Source organism: Hyperoodon ampullatus, assembly GCF_949752795.1.
Source record: "Hyperoodon ampullatus genome assembly, chromosome: 9".
In the NCBI taxonomy this organism is placed as follows: domain Eukaryota; kingdom Metazoa; phylum Chordata; class Mammalia; order Artiodactyla; family Ziphiidae; genus Hyperoodon; species Hyperoodon ampullatus.
The window spans coordinates 10,844,156-10,867,921 of record NC_136922.1 but is presented as its reverse complement, the minus strand read 5'-3'; the positions used below and the strand labels follow the sequence as shown (position 1 = coordinate 10,867,921).

Here is a 23,766-nt window from a genome sequence, read left to right as displayed (position 1 = left end):
TGTGGTGGGGGAAAAACATATACACAACTGCTAAACGTATCAACTACCCCCAGCCTGAGCCTTCAGGAAGTGTCTTCCGTGCAGACAGAGGCTGAGGGCAGCTCCCAGTTTGCTAACCTCTACTTTAAATAAAACTTGGGGTTTATAAATACCAGTGAACACAGCCTATCTCTTGCCTCGGGAAGGGAAATATTCTGTAAAGTTAATGATTATAATAGTTGACAGTGTCACTAAAGGAAGGGATAAACTATTATGAAGAAATACAGAGTAAATAATGTATTATTTACACATTTCCATTTAAGAACAAAGGAGGCAAATTACATTTGCACCAAGTATAATAATAAGGTGGACACTTTCCTTTTTCTTCACTCTTTCCTCCCTCTTCTTCTCTTTCACTTAAATGTATTATAGTTGGTCCCTGCCTCACTAATGGGATTCTTTTTTGACCTCAGTGGAAAACTGTTCTGCACCTCATCCTCTACCGTGATTTCGGAAATAAGAGATCCCCATAAAGTGTTTACCTAGCAAGATCACCATGGCAAATGTGCAAGATGCAATTCGTATCAGGAAGTCCAAATTATAACATTCTGCTAACTAATGAGCATTAAAACAGAAATTTAAATTAAAAGATAAACTGACAAAATTGCCACTTATTTATTTTAAAAAGTGTGTTTCCATGTTAATTATGTATATTAAACTGTCAACTAGTCAATTCCTCTTTCATTTCCTAAAAAATAAGTAGATGATATATGAGAAAATAGAAATAAAACCTGGTATTTGTTTAGGACTTAAATGTCCTGGATTTTATTGACATACAATATTTCTGAGAAAAAGGGCCATCACAGGGATGGAAAAATAAACTTCAAGCACATTCAAGCAACTGAGTCCTCCACTGGACAGGAGAAAGCCTGTAATAAAAATCTATGTATGCTTCACTTATCACTACTCAGCAAGAGAAATTTCACTACAGCTCTAGGTTATAAATAGCATCTTAAATAAGTATAACAAGGCTCACTGTCTGCAAAGCATAATTCAGGATTAACTATGTGTAAGACACAGTATTTTCTAGTATCTTAAAAAACCCAATTCAGTTATTTACAGAAATAATCTGTCTCCATACAGAAGTATGAAATTTATTTATTAAGGGTATAGCATTAAGAGCATATGCAGATTAGAGAAAAGAAAATGATTTACATCACTGCTAAAGAAAATCAGAGGCTCATAGAATTTCAGGATTAGAAGAGACCTTTAAGGTAACCTACTCCAACCGCAAGAAGTCTAAAGCAACATGATAAACCCAAAAATAAGCTCTGTACGCAGTGGTTAAAACTTGGGGTTTTTCATATTGTACTTCTTGTAGGGCTTCCTGATGTCACTCTGTATGTCCACACATTTCCTCTGCCCCACAAAGGAGGAGAAATGCAAACATGAAGAACTACCTGTCAGGATGACACTCACACAACATCCAACTAACACGTGCACCATGTTTAAACACAACCCTGGAAACCAGAGGTCCAGACCCAGCCTCCCAGACACTGAACACAGGACAGCCACAGCCAGCATTGGGTGGTGAGGGGAGGAAGATGAAATGTGCATTTCCTGCTTCTGGGGGAGGGGTAGGGATTAACCTGCGAACTTCCTGCCACATTACCACAGAGTCTGCATGTAGATTCACAAGGGTTCTTCAAACAATGAGGGCCTGGAGAAGAAACAAGCTCAGATCTTTCCTTATAATTTTACAGAGAGGCATGAAAGTTTACGAACTCTAACAGTGAGAGCCAAGAAGAAAGGGCCTTTGGGAAAACACTACCATTGCGTATACCAAAAATTTAGAAATTCTTCCAACATGGGACTTCCCTGGCAGTCTAGTGGTTAGGACTCTGCGCTTCCACTGCAGGGGGCACGGGTTAGATCCCTGGTCGGGGAACTAGGATCCTGTGTGCCGAATGGCGCAGCCACAGAAAACAAAAACAAAAGGAAAAAAATGAATCAAACACATCTGATATGCCTTTTTTTTTTTTTTTTTTTTTGCGGTACGTGGGTCTCTCACTGTTGTGGCCTCTCCCGTTGCAGAGCACAGGCTCCAGACGCGCAGGCCCAGCGGCCATGGCTCACGGGCCCAGCCGCTCCGCAGCATGTGGGATCTTCCCAGACCGGGGCACGAACCCGTGTCCCCTGCATCGGCAGGCGGACCCTCAACCACTGCGCCACCAGGGAAGAGCTGATATGCCTTTTTAAAGGACTATATTTAGGTAGTCTAAAAACAAAATGGGAAGTGTTACCATTTATCCTAGTACTTATTTTCCTGTGTCTGTGCTACCTGAATTAAATTTATTTTTCTAAATGCTTTTTTGATGCAAACCTCTGCCTCAAGACTAAGCACACAGTAGTTGTAACATCTAGATATGAAAGGAGGAAAGGCAGAACCTTTTTCAGGGGGAACCTGTACATGGTTTTCACTTCTGATCCAACCAAGCTCAGTTTACTGAACCACATTCAAGAGAAAAGGAACAATGTTTTCTCCTGAAACATTTCTTCCCAACTAAAAGGAAGGGAGTCTGGACCAACAGGAAGAAAAGGTTGAATGGCATGGATTTGCTTAAGATTACTGACTTTTACTGATCTTGACGTTCGAAAGTTATCACAGATTTTCTTTCTAAGGCTGGGAAAAAAGCTCATGAAGGTGCTAATCTACTAAGTAAATAGAACAGCTCAGAATAACAGCAGTGGTCCAGCCGTTGCTCATTTATAAAACCCTAAGAAATATTTTCATCTACTCTAGCTGCTTGAAAAAAATTAAAAACTAAAACCATTTGAAGATGATAGAGGCTTCATTCTGCTTGGTAGTAGGAAGAGTAACACGTATGCTGTGGCTTCTCCTTCAGTTCTACTGTTTTATGTAAATAAAACTGGCCAACAGCAAGGACTCACTATTATTTTTCCGCCAGAAAACTCCAATTCAGATCCTTATGCATCAAAACAGAAATGAAATCACAACCTTGGTTACTGTGACAGGAATGTCCTACAACTGACCCACAGCAGTGAATCAATTTTAATTACATAAAGAATATAAAGTGTTAACTTACTGTATCCCAAGTGAGCAGTGAGGAGTATGGCAAGAGTTTATCCATGTTACTTGTCTCTGGATAGATGCTCCAATATGAAGAAGCTGAGTAAGTTTTGGTGGGGAAAAAAAGACATTTTATTATGAAGAATAAGGCAGTAGACATTGTAATGCACCCAAACAAGCAAACCCACAAAAGTTTTCATTGCCTTATCCTTCATCTGCAAAAGGCTAATCATTATGGTTCTATCCGCTGATTAAAATGTTCAGGTTCTACTTTTTACACTGAGAATAGTTTTTAAAAAATTATTTGGCACTTACAGCTATCCAAATGACGTTATAACCACTTCACACAGAACCAGCCAACACAATGCTTTAAAAAAATCACTAATAAGGTTATAGAATCAAGATCATATCTTATATGTCATCAGTCTCTGAACAGCCACAGCTTCTTACAAAACCACAATAGAATGAAATTTAATTAGGTGCTGACTACAACAGAGTTTTAAAAAAATGAAAAAAAAACGCTCCTAAACAGCATTGTGACAGATTGAGGCATTATCAATTTACTGCTTTCCCTTAAGCAAAAGGGTCAAGGGTTCAACTTAATATGCACCATCAGCAACACGTACCAATTATAAATTCCTGAATGAGGTCAAAGGAATGGCAGGCAGAGATGTTCTCAGAAATCCACTGAATAATCTTTAAAAAGTAAGAAGACAAATCTATTGGTATTTAAATCTGCACCCTGCCCCCACCACCAAAGAAGTACAAAATATATATGAATAGTTTAAAATGTTATATCTCTTTTAGAATTAAGAACACACTTCTACACAACCTCTGAGATACATAACGTAAGGCTGTGTGGGTTAAATATAAATGAGGTCCTTACATACATCATTTTAATAAATGCCTTTGACTGGGATCCAAATAAGCCTTCTTGAAGCCAATGTTCGTTTTTGCTAGAGTAGGACCTATTACAGCAAAGTCACAGTGTGAAGAGCTATGGATACAGGAGAAAACCAAACTCGACCACTGAGCTTGGAGGCAGCAGACCTATGTTTGAATTTCAGCTCTATTACACCATTTAATCACTGTGAGCATGGCTATGCTATCAAGGAAGGTATAATCCCTGTTATATCAACAGTTCTCTCAATCAACCTCTATAGCCATCCTCACCTGCTGCAGGAACAAAACCCCTTGTTCCTGACCTTAGAACTGATGCTGAGGCTTGCCTAGCCATGGAGCACTCTTGCATTTCTGATCCTGTCAATAATTGCTCTTATTTCCAAACCTACTCAAGCTAGTTGTGCTTATTTTCACAATTAGTTAAGTTAATAAAATATTACCATAGACAAGTGGAATATGGATACAAAAAGAATGCTGGTGGGTCAATAAAAGTTGAAAGCTTGGGAAAGACTCCAAGGCATGTCTCTAAAACTAGGTGTGAGACAACTATAAAAGAAAAAATTGCCTGATATACACAAACTTCTTTGAAAGGATTTTTAAACTATTGACCTCCTTAGGGAATAAAACGAAAAGAAAAAGAAAGTAACTGGAAGAGCCATACAGGTACAGATAAAGAAAGCCAAGACATTACTTAGTGGTTTTCTGTAAGAAAAACGATTTTGAACTCCAATTAGCTGATACTCAAAGAAAGGGCCTTAATCTACATCAAAAGATGCAGGAATAAATGTACATTTATATATTTTAGGTTAAAAGAAAATATTTAGGCCATCTTTTTTCAATCAACCAGCCACCCATTGGTCCCAATCAAGTCTAATGGGGGGTTTCTTCAACTTCACAGAACAGCTGTAATATTAAATGATAAGATGTATGAAAGTGCTTCATAAACTATAATGTGAAATATAAATGTGAGCTATCTCTATTTAAAATGTCATAAATAGATTTTATTTACCACCAGATTTTAGTCCTTTTCATGATATACACCAAATACAAACCAGGAGAAAAAGTAGATATTTGAGAAACTATTCACCGAGCACTTCCTTGGAATGTTACTGATAGAGCTAACATTTACTCACAATATGGAAAAGAGAATAGTGAAGAGAACAGACACGCCCTCCCAGTCTGAGGTCTGTGTCCATAAAAAAGGAGCACAAGCGAAGAATATGGTCAAGTCAGGACGGAGACCATAAACCTCAATTGTTACCAAATAAAAATAACTTCTGTTCATTTCAGCTACTAAATGTACACATCTTGTGTTGTCCATCTGCCACTTTTTAAACTTAAGCTATATTCCCACCTTGGCTTCCAGTCGCCGTGGGTCTCGGCCACATGAGAGCACACAGTGCAACAAGGCCAGCTTCTCGCAGTCCAGCCGGGTGTTCCACAGGAACTCCAATAAATATGACTGGTTGAGGAGCGCCCTATAGAGCTTTCCAGAACACCAGTCCAGGACCAGGGATCCTGACAGTGACCGTAAAGGACTATGAGGTAGCATATCAATCACTTCACTGTTTCCTGGCCAAAAAAAAAAAAAAAGTAGATCAGCAAATAAAAGAAGACCCTCTCCCCCAAACATAAATATTAACGTTAAAACGAACCCAAATGTACCCTGTTCATGAGGGGAAAAACTACAGCCATACCTGTCAGAAACAGACTGTGGCAGATCAGGTCTGGATGTTGAATGTTAAGTAGATGAAAGAAATGACCAGGCAAGTAAACAGCTACATAATAGTCTGTGGAAGAGAAAGATTTAAGTCAGTTCCACGTGGCAAGAGCTGTATAGGTACAGATAAAGCCAACAACTTTACGGTGTTCCTATTTTTCTTTGAACCTCTTAAAACACAAAGGTTTTGACCAATGTAATAAGAAGCTGTCTGATGTCAGTACGGTCCATCTTCCTAGCAATATCTCATTTTCTTCAGACATTTAGCCATGGTTATCTTAATTTATATCCGTAGTTTTGTTTCTAAGAGAACTGTGGCTTTATAGGAATCTAAATGAGCTCTGAGAGCAAGTTAGAATAAAAAATATCCAGCAACATGAATTATTCCTTAATCTGACAGGCTGGAAATAGCTTATCATGGGAATTTCCTGCATAATTTCTGCCATGTGGGGGAAGCTCTACAATTTAGTTTCCTATGTCTGCCCACTGCTCATCATCGTTGTCATCTTCTCTAAAGAAGCTTTAAATTGATACTCATCAAAACAGTCTCTGCAGGCATTCTGACACTTTGTGAAGTACTAATTTGTTTCCATGCATAGCAAGCTGCCTAGAATGCACATCTTCACAGTCCCTGCACTAGATATTTCTGTACAAAGAACATTTGTATACAGATTGAGGCAAGGTATAAAAAATAGGTTTCTGGAGAAGGGGGCAAGGTAGAAGTAGCCCTTGCCAATAATTTTTCTAGGATCTTAGAAAAACAAAGAAACTCATACAACAGTCGTGAATTTCATACAGATGAAACATTTAGATTATAAGTGAGCCAGCTAGACTCTTTTTTCCCTAAGAAGCAAAGAAAGACATGCTAATCATGTACACAGAAGGCATTCTGTGGAAGGGAAAGGAAAGAGGATGTAAAACTCTAACCAGTTGACTTATAAGTGTCCTTTCAGTCACTGTGGATTCAGTGATGTTAAAGTAGTTAGCACAAGTGGTTGCAATAATGTTACCATCATGGTAATGCATAAGTAGAAAAACACAAATAACGATATAGTAGGGCACAGTGGAAAGGCATCAAATGACCTAGATTAACTCCTAGCCCTACAGTTTAACCAGCTAATTAGGGTGGTACTATGTCCCTGGGAGAGAGGGCATTTGGAAATACATAGGGCGTTCTGAGTTGTCACAATTATTCAGGTAGAAAGGAGATTCCTACTGCCATTTGATGAGCGAGTGGGCTCCAAGGAGGTTAAATCCCTCAGTGTGCAGGACCCTCCCACCCAAAAGTTACTTTCTCACCAAAAATGTCAGTAGTACCTGTGGTAGGCTGAATGATGGCTCCCAAAGATGTCCACATGGTAATCCCCAGAGCCTACGAATATGTCACCTTAAGTAATAAAAGGGACCTTGTAGATGTGATTAAGGATCTTGAGGTGGGGGGGGTATCCTGGATTATCCAGGTGGACCCAATGTAATCACAAATGGTTTTATAAGAGGGAGGAAGAGGGAGAATGACTACAGAAGAGAAGACCCCATGATGATGCGAGAGACTGGAGTGATGTGGTCACAAGCCAAAAAATGCTAGCCTCTATGTGCTGGAGGAGGCAAAGAATGAATTCTTCCTTGGAATCTCCAGAAGGAACCATTTCTGGCCCCACCTTGACACCTCAGGACTCACTCATTGCAGAATTCTCACTTCCAGAACCATAAGACAATGTGTTATTTATCTAGGGGCTAAATGTGTGGTGATTTCTTATTGCAGCAATAAACTAATATAGTGCCCCTGATAAGAGACACTAGGAGAAGCTTGGGCACACATCACAGACTTTCTGAGACTCAGTTTCATTATCTGTAAAATGGAGATAACATCACCAAGAAGAATTGTTCTAAGGATCAAGATAACAAGTAAAACACTTAGAATATAGTATTAATTTTTAAAATGATAGTTTTTTAATGTTTAAACTTATCTTTCTTATATACAGGTGTTTGGGGTTCATGGAAAACTTCCTCCAAAACTCTATTCTTTAATATTTCAATCAATATAAGCCCCTTTTAAGAGGGTGACAATTCAGGGAAATTCCATGCAATAAATTGCAAAAAAGACATCACTCAAAAAGCAATATTGTTGGGGCTTCCCTGGTGGCGCAGTGGTTGAGAGTCCGCCTGCCGATGCAGGGGATGTGGGTTCGTGCCCCGGTCCGGGAAGATCCCACATGCCACGGAGCGGCTGGGCCCGTGAGCCATGGCCGCTGAACCTGTGCGTCTGGAGCCTGTGCTCCGCAACGGGAGAGGCCACAACAGTGAGAGGCCCGTGTACCGCAAAAAAAAAAAAAAAAAAAAAAAGCAATACTGTTGTCATAAAAATTACCTCTAGAATAGTTCTAATCTTGGGTACAATTTTGTGCCTATATATTAAAATCTGTTTAAAGAAGGAAAGATGGCTTAATGTGAGATAGCCTATGTTTACAAAGCTCTAGTATTTTTGCCCTCTCCATGCTCTGAAGACCAGAGATTAAATCATGCCTGCCCTTTTCAAGAGTCATTCCCAGGGGTAAGAAGAGGAATGATACCTTTGACCTCACAAAAGGCTAAGTTGTTTTAGTGGAGAGTTTCCCACATCACTCTCGAGATGATATGCTGATAAAGGATTTCTGATAAGAATCAAGTCTCAGACCCAGGAAACCTTGTATTTATCCTTCTTACCACAGGAAGCAGTAGAAGCAGGCCTCTCTAAAGCAACTTCCCACAGGTTCAGAGCTCATATTAAAAACTGGCACATGCTGGCCCACTTAGCATAAGATATGTCTCCTCATCAACAGTATCATTCAAAATAAAAATCTTTTTTTTTTGCAACAGGGTGGATGGACCTAGAGAGTATTATGCTCAGTAAAATAAGTCAGACAGAGAAAGATAAATACGCTATGTTATCACTTACATGTGGAATCTAAAAAATAAAACAAACAAATATATATAACAAAACAAAAGCAGACTTACGGATATAGAGGACAAACGAGTGGTTACCAGTGAAGGGGGGAATGGCGGGGCACGATAGGGGTAGGAGATTAAGAGGTACAAACTACGATGTATACAAATGGACAGCACAGGGAAATATAGCCATTGTCTTGTAATAACTTTAAATGGAGTATAATCTATAAAAATATTGAATCACTATTTGTACACCGAAAATTAATATACTATTGTACATCAATTATACTTCGATTAAAAAAGACCAAAAAAAAAATCTTTATCGTCTTTATCACTTTGGTTCTCACTTTGCCCGGTCCCTTGACGTAACACCTTCCTAAGCCTTTGTCATGATAGTAGTTGGGCTGGGAAATAGGGAAAGAAGAAAATATTAAAGAATCCATCTGCTCTAAACCTGAAGCTTTTCTTTTTAAAATATTGTGCCAGGGCTTCCCTGGTGGCGCAGTGGTTGGGAGTCCGCCTGCCAATGCGGGGGGGCGTGGGTTCATGCCCCGGTCCGGGAAGATCCCATGTGCTGCGGAGCGGCTGGGCCCGTGAGCCATGGCCGCTGAGCCCGCGCGTCCGGAGCCTGTGCTCCGCAACGGGAGAGGCCACAGCAGTGAGAGGCCCGCGTACCGCCAAAAAAAAAAAAAAAAAAGTATATATATATATATATATAGTGCCATACCCCATATGCAGGCAAACAACAGTTCTGTTTAGTTTTGTGCTAACCAGTTTGTGCCCCTCATCCCAACTGGCACAGAACAGCAGCTTTCAGCAGGGAGGTACAATAAACCCCTTCCTTATTTTCTTCATTACAGACTCACTATGTTTAAGCCAAATACTCAAGTTCCCTTTACCATACTTACTCAATGAAAAACAACTCAATCAAGCTGATCCATAAATAATTTATGGGACTCAGAAGCTTTTAGCAATTACCAACAGGGAACAGACAATTTCTCAAGGGCCTTTGTCTCTCTAGAATCAAGGGACAACATCACGTATTATTTCTCATAGGCTTTTAGGAAATCTCTCGCTCATTGTCATCATTTTTATACTAACAAATGGCTTTTTAGGATTGTTACTAAAAACATAAGAACGCCCACAGCCTAGGTTCCCTAAGAAAGGAGATGCACTGTCTTGCCCCTCGGCCAAAAGGCTGATTTTTTTTGGGGGGGTGTGGTTTCCAGAGAAAACCTTCCCTTATCTGGCTTCAAAAGGTCAGTCATAGTCATCACAACCTGAGTCCCAAAGAGGCATGAGGAAAATGAGGCATAACAGGTACTGGAAGGAAGAGACGGAGCAGAGAGACGCCTATGCCTCTCACTCACCAAGGCTGAGAAAAGTAATGCCCTTTGTCACACGGGAGTCAACACGCCCAAGAGTAGCAGTGAAGGTCTTGCCGTGCCCTGTGGAGAGAGAACGTGAAGCCAGAGAAAGGATGTTAAGAAACAAAGAGCTGGAATTCCACCCAACGCAGTGACTCCATGTCATACTCTTCACATTTAGTAACTGCGAAACGGACAGAGCAAGTGTCTTTGGAGCCCTAGAGCTCATGGTTCCCTATCATTCTCCAAAAATCAGCATTGAAGGCGGATCACCTGAGTGCAGTCACAAGCCAGTAGTTGTTCTGGGCTTATGTATCATCTTAGACCTTAAAAGGTGGTGGTTGTGCTGGGATAGAAGGACCTGAAGAAATCTACTTAAGGATCCAAGAGGTGGAGGAGACCAGGTGGCTCATTGGCCCTCGTGCCTCAAGGTTCACTGCCACACTCTTGCAGTCATTAAGGCCCTCAGAGGCTTCTCTGAATCACTTAGGAATCTCACTGTGACTCAGAAAGGGTGTTAGACTATCTACTAAACTCAGTGTAGTGTTGGGCTTCACTCTCCACTCTTCTAACTCTTCATCATGGTTATTAACTCTTAATAAAACTTTCAGAAAAGTTTTATTTTCTGGCTTTAATCATTAGTCATTAGAAAAATGTATGAAAACGTTCCACAAATATCAGATTTGTACTATTAAAGCATAGATATAGGTCTTCTGAATTTACTTTTACTTTCTTTGTTATTAAGTTATTCAACTCTTTTACTTTAATCTCTAACTTCTGAAGGTACTATTAGGCACTCCTGCAGAATAAACTCTGGTGTGACCTGGCATAAATTTTTTTTCGTTTTGAAAATTCTAATTTTAAGCAATTTTAACTCTACACACAGTATGTACTATATAAATACTAATTTTAAGGAACTAAACAAGCGAAATAAATACTCTTTAGCATGGTTCAGGCTAAAACTGTTAAAGGGCACTCTGTGACCAACTACAGAGCTAGAAAAGTTTGGGCACTTTACTCCCGTCCCCAAGGCTGACTGTTGACATATCAATTTCTTGGGCCACAGATGTATGAAATGAAATAAATGTATCTTAGGACTAAGACCTGTTAAGGAAGGAGACCATGGAAGCTTTTAAAGAAAACCCTATGTACCTTTGTAAGTTAAATCTATTGGTACCTTTCAGTTGGTCATAATAAAAAAGCAAACACACACACTTTGGGCAAATACACCCCTTAGCACTGGTCTACAGGCTTAAAAAAAAGACACAGGTCAAGAAAAAAATGTATTACAAAATACTATTTTAAATGTAATATAAAAATAATTAGCTAACTTAATATTCATCATTAATGAATTTCTTCAGGAAATATGTATTATATAGGTATACAGATATACAATGTACTGATTGAATTTGTTACAAGGTAATAAGACTTTAAAGTCTATCTCCTTTGCTGCTATTTGGAAAAAATGACTATGTAAAAGTAAAAAAATAAATGAAAAGTACCTTTATGAAAGTAAAGCACTGAATACGTGATTTGTTCCCAAGAGTCAAAGTTCGGGCAGTAACATACACACAAACTTCCTAGAAGGAAGAAGGTATTTAGTAAAGCTTAAAAGAATCGTAGACAAGTAGAAAGTTTCCTAAGCCACTTAACCTTACTGTTATTCCTTTAGATGTTCTGCCTCAATTTACCTCATAGATTATTCCCAAATTCTAGAAATGGACTATTAACAAGTTGCTAAGAAATTTCAATTCAACAATTACTCAGCACACACTATAAGCAATTTATTGTGGTAGGTTACTGAAGGCTAGGAAAATGAAGAGAGACTTCTGTATATGAAATCACGGGAACCTAGAGAAGTTTACAAAGCCTCACGAGATTCTCTTTACATACATATACTCCCCTGTGCCCTTTTTTAGCTTGCTTTCCAGCCATTGCTAATAGCTATGGACCTCAGTTTATCAAAAATGTGTCTCCTATTTACAGAAAGTTTCCAGTGTTCTTCTTTATCTAGAATGGAAAGCAAACTGGGGCAACAAGAGCAAGTGTGGTGTGTGTGCCTGTCCCCATCCATATTTGGGTCACTGAGGAGAGCTCCTGGCATAGAGTGGCCTTTCCAGATGAGCCCTGACCACACCCACTCAGCCCACCACTCCAGAACAACCTCAGCCTTTCCACCTGCTTCAATGTGTAAAACTGTCCATCACCTCTAGCAGCTGTTGCCACCTGGACAGACTAGGTAAGTCCATCAATGACCTACAAATGAAGGCATTATGCTTAAACTGATACCTCTATTCTAATGCTAGCATTTATGTGATCACCTGAAATAGGAGATTTCCAGGGTGGAAAGGAACTTGACAAGGAGCCTGGAAACCTGGGTTCTAGTCCCAGGGCGAATATTAACTAGCTGTGTGAACTCAGTCATTATTCTACTCAGTGAATTGCAATATTTCCTCTACCATACTCCACTAGAGTTCCTTTATCAAAAATCATGGTAGGAACAAAAGGCCCATTTTCTCTAAGAAGGCTATTTAAGGACATGTTTAAGCATTTCGTTATAATATTTATCCTTTGTGACTCTTTTAATGACTCTTAAGACTGCCACATATTGTTAGAAATTCATTTCATTGCAATATTTTCAACATAAAACAACAAAAAAGAATAACTTTATCAGATAAAAAAGTAACAATTCTGGGGCTTCCCTGGTGGCGCAGCGGTTGAGAGTCCGCCTGCCGATGCAGGGGACACGGGTTCGTGCCCCGGTCCGAGAGGATCCCACATGCCGCGGAGCGGCTGGGCCCGTGAGTCATGGCCGCTGAGCCTGTGTGTTCAGAGCCTGTGCTCCGCAACGGGAGAGGCCACAACAATGAGAGACCCGTGTACCGCAAAAAAAAAAAAAAAAAAGGTAACAATTCTGTTAGATTTAAAATTACTGCTATGCTTAATGACCACACAAGGATAATACCTTTTCTTTAAAATTACAGCAGACTCGCTAAGAATAAAATAATGCTATACTAAAGCAGATACAAAAATAGTAATTATAAGAGATACAAAAGTCCTTTGTACCACTTTGACTACTTTTATACAGTAAACATACTACCAGCAAAAACCCTACTGGTTTATCCTGTTCTTTTACGTTCTATGATCACAAGCACTTTTAGCAAACGGAGTTAAAACTTCATCCTCTCTAGTAATAAAGAAATAAGAATTAAAACAAGGCACCACATTTTTCCTTTCAAATTAGCCAAGTTTTAAAAATGATAATCAATTCTGTCAATCGAGCAGTAGGAAGAACATTCTCAAATAATAGTAATGAAAGAGTGAATTAGTACAATCTCTCTGAAAAACAGTTTTGCCAAGGATTAAATATATTCACACCTGTTGACCCAGTAATTCTTCTTTTAGGAATCTACCCTGAGGAATGAACGTGAAATGTCAAAAATATAAGGAAGATCATAACCTCCATTCTAGCAAAATCCTCGGCACGCCATCCTTTAGAGAATTGAGGTTATCATTTTTCTTGTTTTGAAGAAAGTTAAAGTGAGATGTAGAATAAAATAACCTAATTACATACATCAAGAACCATATTCAGATCTCATAAGCAAATATCTCCAAATAGTTATGTTGTGGCTTAGTCCCCCTCCCAATCCCAAAGGGGGAAAAAAAGACACAAGGGGAAATGGGCTGTGCACAGGCTCTGAAAAGCTGTCCCATCTCTAGAATTTTCTCTGATAATTGAAATGTTCGATATCTGTGCTGTCCAATATGGTAGCCACTAGCCACATGTGGCTACTGAGCACTTAAAGGATGGCTAATGTGACTGAGGAAATTCTTTTAAATTTTATTAATTTTAATAACTTAAATTTAAATAGGCACATGTGGCTAGTGGCTACCCTCTTGGACAACATAGCTCTGGAGCACTAGTTCTCAACTCTGAAAGTACATTAAAATTACCTGGGCCCACAGATGCCTAGGCTCCGCCTGAGATCAACTAAATCAGAACCTCTGGGGTGAGATTCAGGCATCAGTATTTTTTAAATTTGCCTGAGTTGGGGTTTCCCTGGTGGCGCAGTGGTTGGGAGTCTGCCTGCCGATGCAGGGGACACGGGTTCGTGCCCCGGTCTGGGGGGATCCCGCATGCCGCGGAGCAGCTGGGCCCGTGGGCCATGTCCGCTGAGCCTGCGTGTCTGGAGCCTGTTGCTCCGCAGCGGGAGAGGCCACAGCAGTGAGAGGCCCGCGTAACGCAAAAAAAAAAAAAAAAAATTTGCCTGAGTCATATTAACTAAATTCTTTAAGCCTCAGTTTCCTCAGTTGTAAATAAGGAAAACATAGAACCTCCTTCGTATGGTTCTAATGTGAGTGTTAAATGAGGTAATATGTATAAAGCTCTGGCAAAGAAGTTATAGCTGGTCATAAAGGTTAGCTGCTTTATTATTATTATTTCAGAATAATTTTGCTGCTATTTACAAGTTGGGGGAAGTCAGAGTTTGAAAAAACAAAGCACGCTCTTAATGGCGTATCCAGAGATGTGTAATGAATATTCATCAATGATGAAGATAACATCTCAAAGTTGGCTAGCCTGGGGGAAACCATTTGGACAATGAAAGCTATTATGGACAAAGTTTTCCAAGGGAAATTATCTCATTGTAAAAGGCTCTATAAAATGCTAAAACACAGGCCTAATTCTGGGAACTTGTGAAGGGCAACTCTTGCAATTATATGTACAGGAAGGAGAAGTTACACTTTTCACCCCTCACTACCTCCCAGTAGGTGGTGCACAAGAAAGAATTACAGCCACCATGGGCTTAGAACACACAGGAGAACTCTAAGTACAGCTTCAGGGTTGACTATCGGATAGGGAGTGTATTTTCTCTCCTTCAATTCTTTAGGAGGTCCCTGATTTGTAAAAAATTTATTAGAAAAATCTATACAAACTCATAATCTTAATACTTAAGTGTCCTGACATTAGCAGAACACTTTTGCCTATCACCAACTCTCATGAGCAGCCTCCAGATTTTAACCTCTAACTCCCTGGAAGGTAGCAGATACCATTTCTTAGGGCAGGAAAATTCAGGACAAAGATGCTTTCAAGAATGTAAAAAGTAATGCTGAAAGGACAAAGTAGCTCCCGATGACCAGTATGTGACAACTGAACATCCAATGTTATTACAGCATCAGCATTAATGTAAATAGTTGAAATAAGTTGAGTTTGTAAAAAGCTCTGAGTCTACTTATATTTTTTTCATGAACCATGTTTTCTGTTCTTCACACCAGTGTAAAATTAAGCTCCCTATTATAGAGGGAGCCATATAGGGATTAGACTATTTGCTCCCTTCTCCATTCCTACTTTGCTGAAGTAGGTATTTGTTTGTTTTAACAACAAAGGTTAAAAAGTTATTTCTGAAAAGTAATTTGGGAAATACATGAACTGACAACTTCTTAGTTGAAAAGCAAAAGGGTGCTTCTCTGGTTTATTTCATTGTAAATCTGGAAGCATCCCATTTGAAACAGGTTTATTTTTTCTCTTTGAAAGCTGACTGCGAAAAGCAAGGCTCATTTGCTGTTCTCCTCGATGTTGCTGAGAAAGGAAAAAACAGACTCTTTCACATCTCGTGCCAGATTAACCTAACATTTTATTTCTTAAGATATGTCATAGATAGCCTATTTATAAGCTGCTACTGTTCATGAGAAATTCCTACGGGAATAAAATAAGAAGGAATAAAAGCTTCATAGAATAAAAGCCTAAAATGATTATTTATATCCAACAGATTTAAAGTCAAGTACAAGGTAGTCAAGTACAACCCTGGTCCCACCACATGAGCTCTGGATCCCATTACATCCCACCTTCTAAGCAAATTTGCTCTACTGGTCATTCCTCTATTGTATTGTCATCTTTTCTTTCCCACTAAATATCCTGTAAGCATTCAAACATAGTAGAGTCCCTACTGTCTCAAAACATGATATTCCCTAAATCCCACTTTCCCTTTCAGCTGCTGCCTCTCTCATGCTTGCACATGCTGCTATAATTTTTCAACTCCTACATGACACTTAACCCATCACAATCAGGATTTCACCTCAATCATCCAGCACAAACCACTCACAGTGACCTCCATGCAGCTATACCCAATGGACTCCACCTCTCACCACCTACTAACAGTCACTCTCTTTTATGAAACTCCCTCTGCTCTTGGCTGCTATAACACCTCACTTGGTTTTCCTCTTCTCTCCCCACACTTTTTCCTTTTTCTTCGGATGTTCCACCTAACTTTTATATATTTTTGCTCCCAGATCTAATTCCTAAACCTCTTCCCTTTTGATCCTTTACCCTTCCCACGGCTTCAAATGCCAGCTATGGTCTAACAACTTCCACACTTATTCATCTCCAGTCCCGACTCCCCTTCTAAGCTCCAGGTCTCTTCGTTAACATGTGCAAAACAAAACTCACAATCTCCCTTTCTAAGCCCCACCAAAACCACTGTACCTCAGTAAATGGCACCACTGTTGACCCATTTGCTTGTGCCAGAAGCCTGAGAACCATTCCTCTTCATCTAATTCATAGCAAGTCTCCTCAGTTCCATCTCCAAAATTCATCTCAAACCCACCTAGTTCTCTCCACCTCTACTGCCCATCCCAGATCAAGCCTCATCTCAAATATATGACTACACCTCATCCTAACTGCTCATCTCCCCACTTTTTCTCTTGCGTCCTCTGAACTATTCTTCACACAGCAGCCACAGTGATCTTTTCAAAATACATATCTAATCATGTCACTACCCACTTAGAACACTTCAGTGAAGGACCGTCAATGGACCCTAAAACCACCAGATGAAAAGTTGTTGGGGAATAGGATAGTAATTTAATGCCAAAGTATCACCTCACAGGTTATTAACGCAAAGGTTGAAATGTACCTTTTCAAGGGAGACAGGCAGTGGTTACCACTTAACCAAATGACCAAACTTAGTGTCACTAACAGCAGGACATCCTTACATTATACGTTTCCTGATCTGGTGCAAATAAAGTTCACAACATCACCTATGAAATATTCTTACCAAAAATGTTTAACCTATGTCTAACAACACCTTAGGCCTAACTTCCAACTTACAGAAAATGTAAAGGAAAGAGAAAGAAGTTAAATACTTCCACAAAGAAATGATTAGACAAATCCAGAATGTGAGCTATTCCACAAGGCAAATAGCCTGGACTCTTCAAAATGTCCATGTTGTGAAAAGAGAAAAAGAGGGACAGAAGATAGGAGGTGGGAATCGGTCTACGTTACGACGCTGCAGAGACAAAACGACCAAATGTAACGCGTGAATCTTTTAAAAGTGATATGCGTACATGGATCTATTCATGTGTATGCATACACGTATATACATACACGTGAAAAGGACTTTTTAAAAAACAATTATGGAAATTTGAATATGTAATAGTTTACTGATTAATGTAGCTAAGTTCTTTCAGTGATAATGGAAATGAGATCATGTAAGAGTATCCTTAACCTAAGGAGATACATGCTGAATTATTTAGTGGTAAAGTATCATGGTGGCTGCAACTTACTTTAATGATTTAGTCAAAAAGAAAAAAATGCTATCTATTTAAGAGGAGAATGATAAAGCAAAGGATAAAGCATTGTGAATGATATGATTATTTAAGTAAAAGGTACATGGATGTTCATTATATTCTTGAACTTTTCTGTACAATTGAGCATTCTCAAAATAAAAGGTCGTCCTAAGAAGAAAAAAAAAACTTTAATGACCTTATGACTCTTAAGATAAAACCTAAAACCCTTCCATGGTCTGCAAGGCCCTGTACAACCTGGCCCCTGCCTACCTCTTCAACGATCTCGCAGTACTCTCCCTCTTGCTCACTCGACTTCAGTCACCCTGTTCTTAGTTCATATACATCCTTCAAGTCTCAAGGGAAATATCATTTCCTGCCCTAAACTCCCCAAGACTGGTTTATAGAGGGACTTACAAGGCTGAGGGAGACCCTGGATGGACAGAAAAACTATAGGATGGATTTTGAAGGAGTGAGGTGGGAAAGGAAGCAATTTTCAGTTTTCATTCTGTAAAATGAAAGGTACTGGCTGGACTAGAACATATTTGGAGATATTAGTAGCTTCATTAAACATCTGTTATATGCTCTCATGGCTTCCTGTAGTTCTCATTCATAAAATGTACCATGACTCTATTCAAATACTACGTGTGCACTTATTTAACGCCTAACATCCATATTGAATAGTAACTCTCTACTAAAAAAGGTTTAGGTCAGTTTTGCTCACCATTGTAGCCCCAACACCCAGCACACAGTAAGTGCTCCATAAATGTCAGCTCAGTGAATACCACATAATTTGGCTTTAAAGGAAAGCAATTTTAGTCTAAGCGTTACTTAAGTGGTAACTGTCCACTCAAGCTGGGATGGTAAAATGGCTATGAGGGCTTCCCTGGTGGTGCAGTGGTTGAGAGTCCGCCTGCCGATGCAGGGGACACGGGTTCGTGCCCCGGTCCGGGAAGATCCCACATGCCATGGAGCGGCTAGGCCCGTGAGCCATGGCCGCTGAGCCTGCGCGGCTGGAGCCTGTGCTCCACAACGGGAGAGGCCACAACAGTGAGAGGCCCGTGTACAGCCAAAAAAAAAAAAAAAAATGGCTATGAGATTTAGTTATTAGAGTTGATTATTTAGATGATTATTACGGTTAATGAGCAGTTTTTCCACCAGATTCATTGACTGTAATCATACTGCTCTCCTCTCATTTTCAGGCATTTTTTTCCCTCTCTATTTTCTCTATCTACAATAAACAGGTGTTAAGAGATGGAATACTGTACACTAACAATTTTATGTGAAGCTCTGATTGTCAGCTCAGGTTATAGCATATAGCTCTTAAAGCAGCTAAGCACATAGGTTTAGAACCTAAACATCAGTAAGCCTGACACAAAAAGCATCCCGATCATCGTATGCCATTTGTTAAAACTGGAGCAGTTTTAACTGGAGAAAATGCATTTTACTGGAGAAAATGTAGCTTGATTAAATATGAATCTATCCCCTCTATTAGAACAATAATACAAAAACTATTAGAACAATAATCTGACTGTGGCTTCTTTTATACAGACAGCAAATGTATACAATTACAGTGGAGAAGGTAATTTGGTATGTAAATATCCACATAATCACTTATGTAAGAGTGTGGCCCTATTATATTTTATTTTCAAGATCAATATAGCTAAACAATGGCTAAATGTATGGAACTCAAGTATAATTAAGTAAATTGATAAATACAACCCGGTTCTACCTGTATGGTTGGTAAAAACACACAAGGTTGGGTGTTTGGATAATTTCTCTTGGTCTTCAAAATCATCATATCCAAAGTTGACAAGTCTAAGAACATAAATGCATTTACAAATAAGTTCCCTCATAAAGGATGTGAGTAACCACTATAATTTACCCACAAGTAAAGACATGTCCTCGAGAAATTCCTGTAGATAATATGTCTTTTTGTTAAAAAAAACAAACAAACTATAAAACAGTAATTTTTTTAAAATACATGTTACATAAATGGCATGGCCTGGCAATAGAGAAAAATATAGATATTCCTTTCAACTTATGTTTTTATAAATTTTTTTGATTTTAGTGTAATTCTGACATTATGTTTCACAATGGACAGAACTGAATATTCATATAGGATGAAATAAAGGTAGTGAAATATGTAACAGTTTGAGATTACCATTAATTCAAGAAGACTTTCATTTCTTCTGTGCAGTTATGGCCTTGTGTCTGTTTTTTCAAAAGTGTCTCATGCTTTTACTACATGTAAAATAATTTTGGGGAAAAAAACCTCACCTTTTGTGTAAAAAGGAAAACAGGAAAAAAAGTAAAGCAATAGACTCAGCTGAGCTATAAGTGGATTGACCTGCAATATCCTCCTTGATAGCAACAAGAAAAGGGTTTTGATGTTTGATTCTAAACGTAGCTCTGTCTCTGACTCATCGAATACTTTTATTGAATCACAGGGAGAAGGGCACTTCCATAGATCAAAATAAATGGAGACGCCCTGCAGAAATAAATGACTAAGAAAAATCAATATGATTGACTTTCCATGGAAAAACCCTGTGCTCATGCTTGATAACATTGTTTATATTCCCTATAGAGAACAGAAACAGAAAAGATGACACCCCCCCATACACACAGAATATCAAACTATCCTTTTATCTGCATACCACAGATTAGGTATAAATATTATATAATCATTCTGCCCACAAGTGTCTATAAAAATTAATAGTAATCTACAAGTAACTTACTTGAATCCTGACTCACTTAATGATACGTCCAAGGGTGCTTCAAACTGTCGAAAAAAATCAGGAGAAAACCAAGTGAAAAATGACATTAGTTAAGGGATGATAGTTCTGGACACCAGTGCAAACCTGACAACACTGTGCTTGCCTAATGATGAAGAGCTCCTTTAACCAGCATTATCTTCAGAGGATATCCCCCCAATCCACAGACAGAAAGTCCACTGGGGGCATTCTGGAGTTTACATACATCACAAGCTTGATGTGTACTTATTTCTCAAAAGGCAAACTTTGCTTCAGATTGGACTACCATAAATGGGTTTTATAATAAGCCAGTTGGAAGTCGGCTTTTACAAGACACCGATGATCACGTAAGGAGGGAAGGACTGGGTGTCTTTAGGAAGAGAATGAGCGAGTCCAAAGAAGGGGGTAGCAGGAGCAAGTGAAATTCTTGTAATGGTATGACATCAATCGGTATTAGACACCAACGTTAACCCTAGTCAAGAAGAAGAAGAATGTTCTGTGCATCGCAGAGAAAGATGTTTGCGACTCCTCACTACAAGGCTGGCACTCCCAACAGCTTTTCCAGGAGTGGTTCTGGATTTGTACTGACTGAACTCTACCCTCTCATTGACATTTTTTTTTTTTTTTTTGTACGCGGGCCTCTTACTGCTGCGGCCTTTCCCGTTGCAGAGCACAGGCTCCGGACGCGCAGGCTCAGCAGCCATGGCTCACGGGCCCAGCCGCTCCGTGGCACGTGGGATCCTCCCAGACCGGGGCACGAACCCGCGTCCCCTGCAACGGCAGGTGGACTCTCAAACACTGCGCCACCAGGGAAGCCCTCTCATTGACTTTTTACCTTATGCTCAATCCACCATCACATGTTCTTTTGGATCAAATGATGCCTGATCACCTAAAGCTATCTACTATTAACCACGCCTACTACCTCCCACTGATACTCACTCTTACCCATTTTTCTTTAATATGAGGCATTCAGTTAGCAGAAATTTACTGTGTGTGCTCTTCTAATAATCTATATTAACTGCATTTATTACAGAATTGAAGTCTTGAGATGGCAAGAACTATTTTACTTGCTCATACAAGTGAGTAAAAAACAAGACCAGGAATGTTAAAATGCTGTTGATGATAATAACTCTCTTTAAAAGGGTCAATGGGTTGTAAAAGTTCCTTAGCCCGATCATTTTCTGGACTTACCATTAAGCTAAAGTGCTCATCAGCATAAAACTGGATGCATTTTAAGACACTCCTTGATTTCTAAAAAAGAAAACAGAGTACGTGACAAATGAACAAAAAATCAACAAAAACACTAGTTTAAAGAGAGAGAGAAAAGGAAGCAGCCAAAAATCAAACAGTAATGAAAACCTTTTCATTATTTTTCATCAACTTTTGTCGACCGCCCCATCAATGCAAATGAAGTAATTAATAAATTACAATAACAATAATGTCAAAATTAAAATACTCCCACAAAAAGGAGGGCCAGTGGACTAGTTTTTACCTTCAGATCGATGTAGTATAATCTCTGCTCTGACATATCCCACTGAGCCCAAACAAAATCTTCGGCTACTCTCTGTCTTGGGAGATGGCCAGAATTTTTAATTACCTGAGGAGGCAAAGAGATTTTAGAAATAAATAACTATTTTAAAGGAGAACATATCTGGGTTTCATAATTATTTTGCTTCTTTTATCTTTATAATACATGTAAATTCTTCCACAGTTTATTTTTAGTAGCCCCTACCGCCAATACATACACATGGAAAGTCTTTCCAAAAAAGATTGAAAGCATCATTTCATTACTTGCTCTTCACAAACACTCTGCAATAAACTATCTTATTTTCATTCTTAGTTTGGCAGACAGGCTGGGGCTGCTGAAGGCAAGGCCACACCTACCACAAACCAACAGCTGTGCTAACACAAGATTCAGAGCTTCCTGTTCTGGACATAACCCACTCAGGTATCTGCAGTCTGGAGGGCTTTACCACCAAAGGTAGAGACTGTTAGGCCAAGGGAAAACTCAGGTCTGGGAGAGGAGGGTTCTGGGCAATGATCCCAGATCTGCCATAAACTCTTCATGTGTCTTTGGTCATGCTTCTTACCTTTATGTCTTCCACAATGAGCATGATGATACTGCCCATCCCTCAGCAATACTTAACTATTCATCCTTCAAGACCCAACTTAGGCATTGCTTCCTGTAGAAATCCTTCCCTCACCTCCCAAGATGAAGGCAAAGCTCCCCATCTCTGTATTCCTATGGTGCTTTGGCATGCTTCTATTACAATTACATTTTAATGAATGTTATAAGTCTACCCCAACGAGTATGCACTCTTCTACAACACCTTTACATTCTCAGTGGCTTGACTGTTTCTAGCATGTAGAAGTACTCAAGGAATACTTGTCAAAAGAAGGAAAATGAAATAGGGTATGCAAGGGTAAATTGCCAAGGACATGATAAGTGTAATACAAGGAATTAAGAACTCACTTTCCTCAAAAATGCTCATCAAGCAAAGGTAATCTATATTGGGACAGATGAGTAAATAATGAAGACAAGTTGATGTAGAAGAAATAAGGGAAAAAGGGAACATCAGAATGGTCCATAGTCATACCTCAGCCTCTTTAATCCTAAATGGGATTTCTCCAATGAGGCTAACTTGGAACTCAAGAAGGACAGGGCATGCAGAATCATACACCTCTGTTTCTTGTTTGCCTAGTTCCACCAAATTTGCTGGAAAAGGATCCAAGAGTACAGTACCTATCTGACTCTTAACTTTGGGGAACCCATCTTATTTCCATTTTTCTGAAATTGTTCAGGTTAGGGTAGATTTGGGAACGCTCAGATAAAGGCCTATACTAGCAAGAACATGATCATTGGAACATGGCAACCAGGTTCACATGGCCATTCTGTCCCTCTCTACAGCTTCCTCACCTCTGTGAGTCTAGGTTGTCGTGTTCCCTGTAATCATGGGGATAATTATAATACCACCTCTATGGTGTAGGGATGTTGTGATGATTCCACAGACCTGCACATGGCTTTATGAAGCTGTCGTCTAAGCCTTTAAGAATGAGGGCAGGGGGCTTCCCTGGTGGCGCAGTGGTTGAGAGTCCGCCTGTCGATGCAGGGGACATGGGTTTGTGCCCCGGTCCGGGGGGATCCCGCATGCCGCGGAGTGGCTGGGCCCGTGAGCCATGGCCACTGAGCCTGCGCGTCCGGAGCCTGTACTCCGCGACCGGAGAGGCCACCACAGTGAGAGGCCCGCGTACCGCAAAAAAAAAATAAAATAAAATAAAGAATGAGGGCAGAAGGGCCTCCCAGAAGGGCACATGTGGATGAGGGAGCGCTGAGACTGTATTACTTGGCCAGGAGAATCCTTCCTAGGCTCTGACAGGTGCCTCCTGGCCTCTCTCTCTCTGCAGTGTCTCTCATGGCTCCCAACCCCTCTTCTAACCAGCCAGTCCTCTGTCTCTGTCCATTTCCACTTC

General features: G+C 39.7%; 1 protein-coding gene across 4 annotated transcripts in view; it reads right to left on the bottom strand.

Annotated features, from left to right (window-relative positions):
* Window positions 1-23,766, bottom strand: part of GSAP (gamma-secretase activating protein) — a gene marked incomplete at both ends in the record, with an annotated part of 90,314 nt that overhangs the window by 36,382 nt on the left and 30,166 nt on the right. For all 4 annotated transcript variants that reach the window (XM_079711101.1, XM_079711102.1, XM_079711103.1 and 1 more), the window contains 10 exons: window positions 3,087-3,169; window positions 3,697-3,766; window positions 5,328-5,545; window positions 5,671-5,763; window positions 9,989-10,066; window positions 11,488-11,565; window positions 19,275-19,360; window positions 20,281-20,324; window positions 21,487-21,546; window positions 21,788-21,892. In XM_079711101.1, coding sequence (XP_079567227.1) covers window positions 3,087-3,169; window positions 3,697-3,766; window positions 5,328-5,545; window positions 5,671-5,763; window positions 9,989-10,066; window positions 11,488-11,565; window positions 19,275-19,360; window positions 20,281-20,324; window positions 21,487-21,546; window positions 21,788-21,892 — 915 coding nt within the window. The remainder of the gene's footprint in view (window positions 1-3,086; window positions 3,170-3,696; window positions 3,767-5,327; window positions 5,546-5,670; window positions 5,764-9,988; window positions 10,067-11,487; window positions 11,566-19,274; window positions 19,361-20,280; window positions 20,325-21,486; window positions 21,547-21,787; window positions 21,893-23,766) is intronic.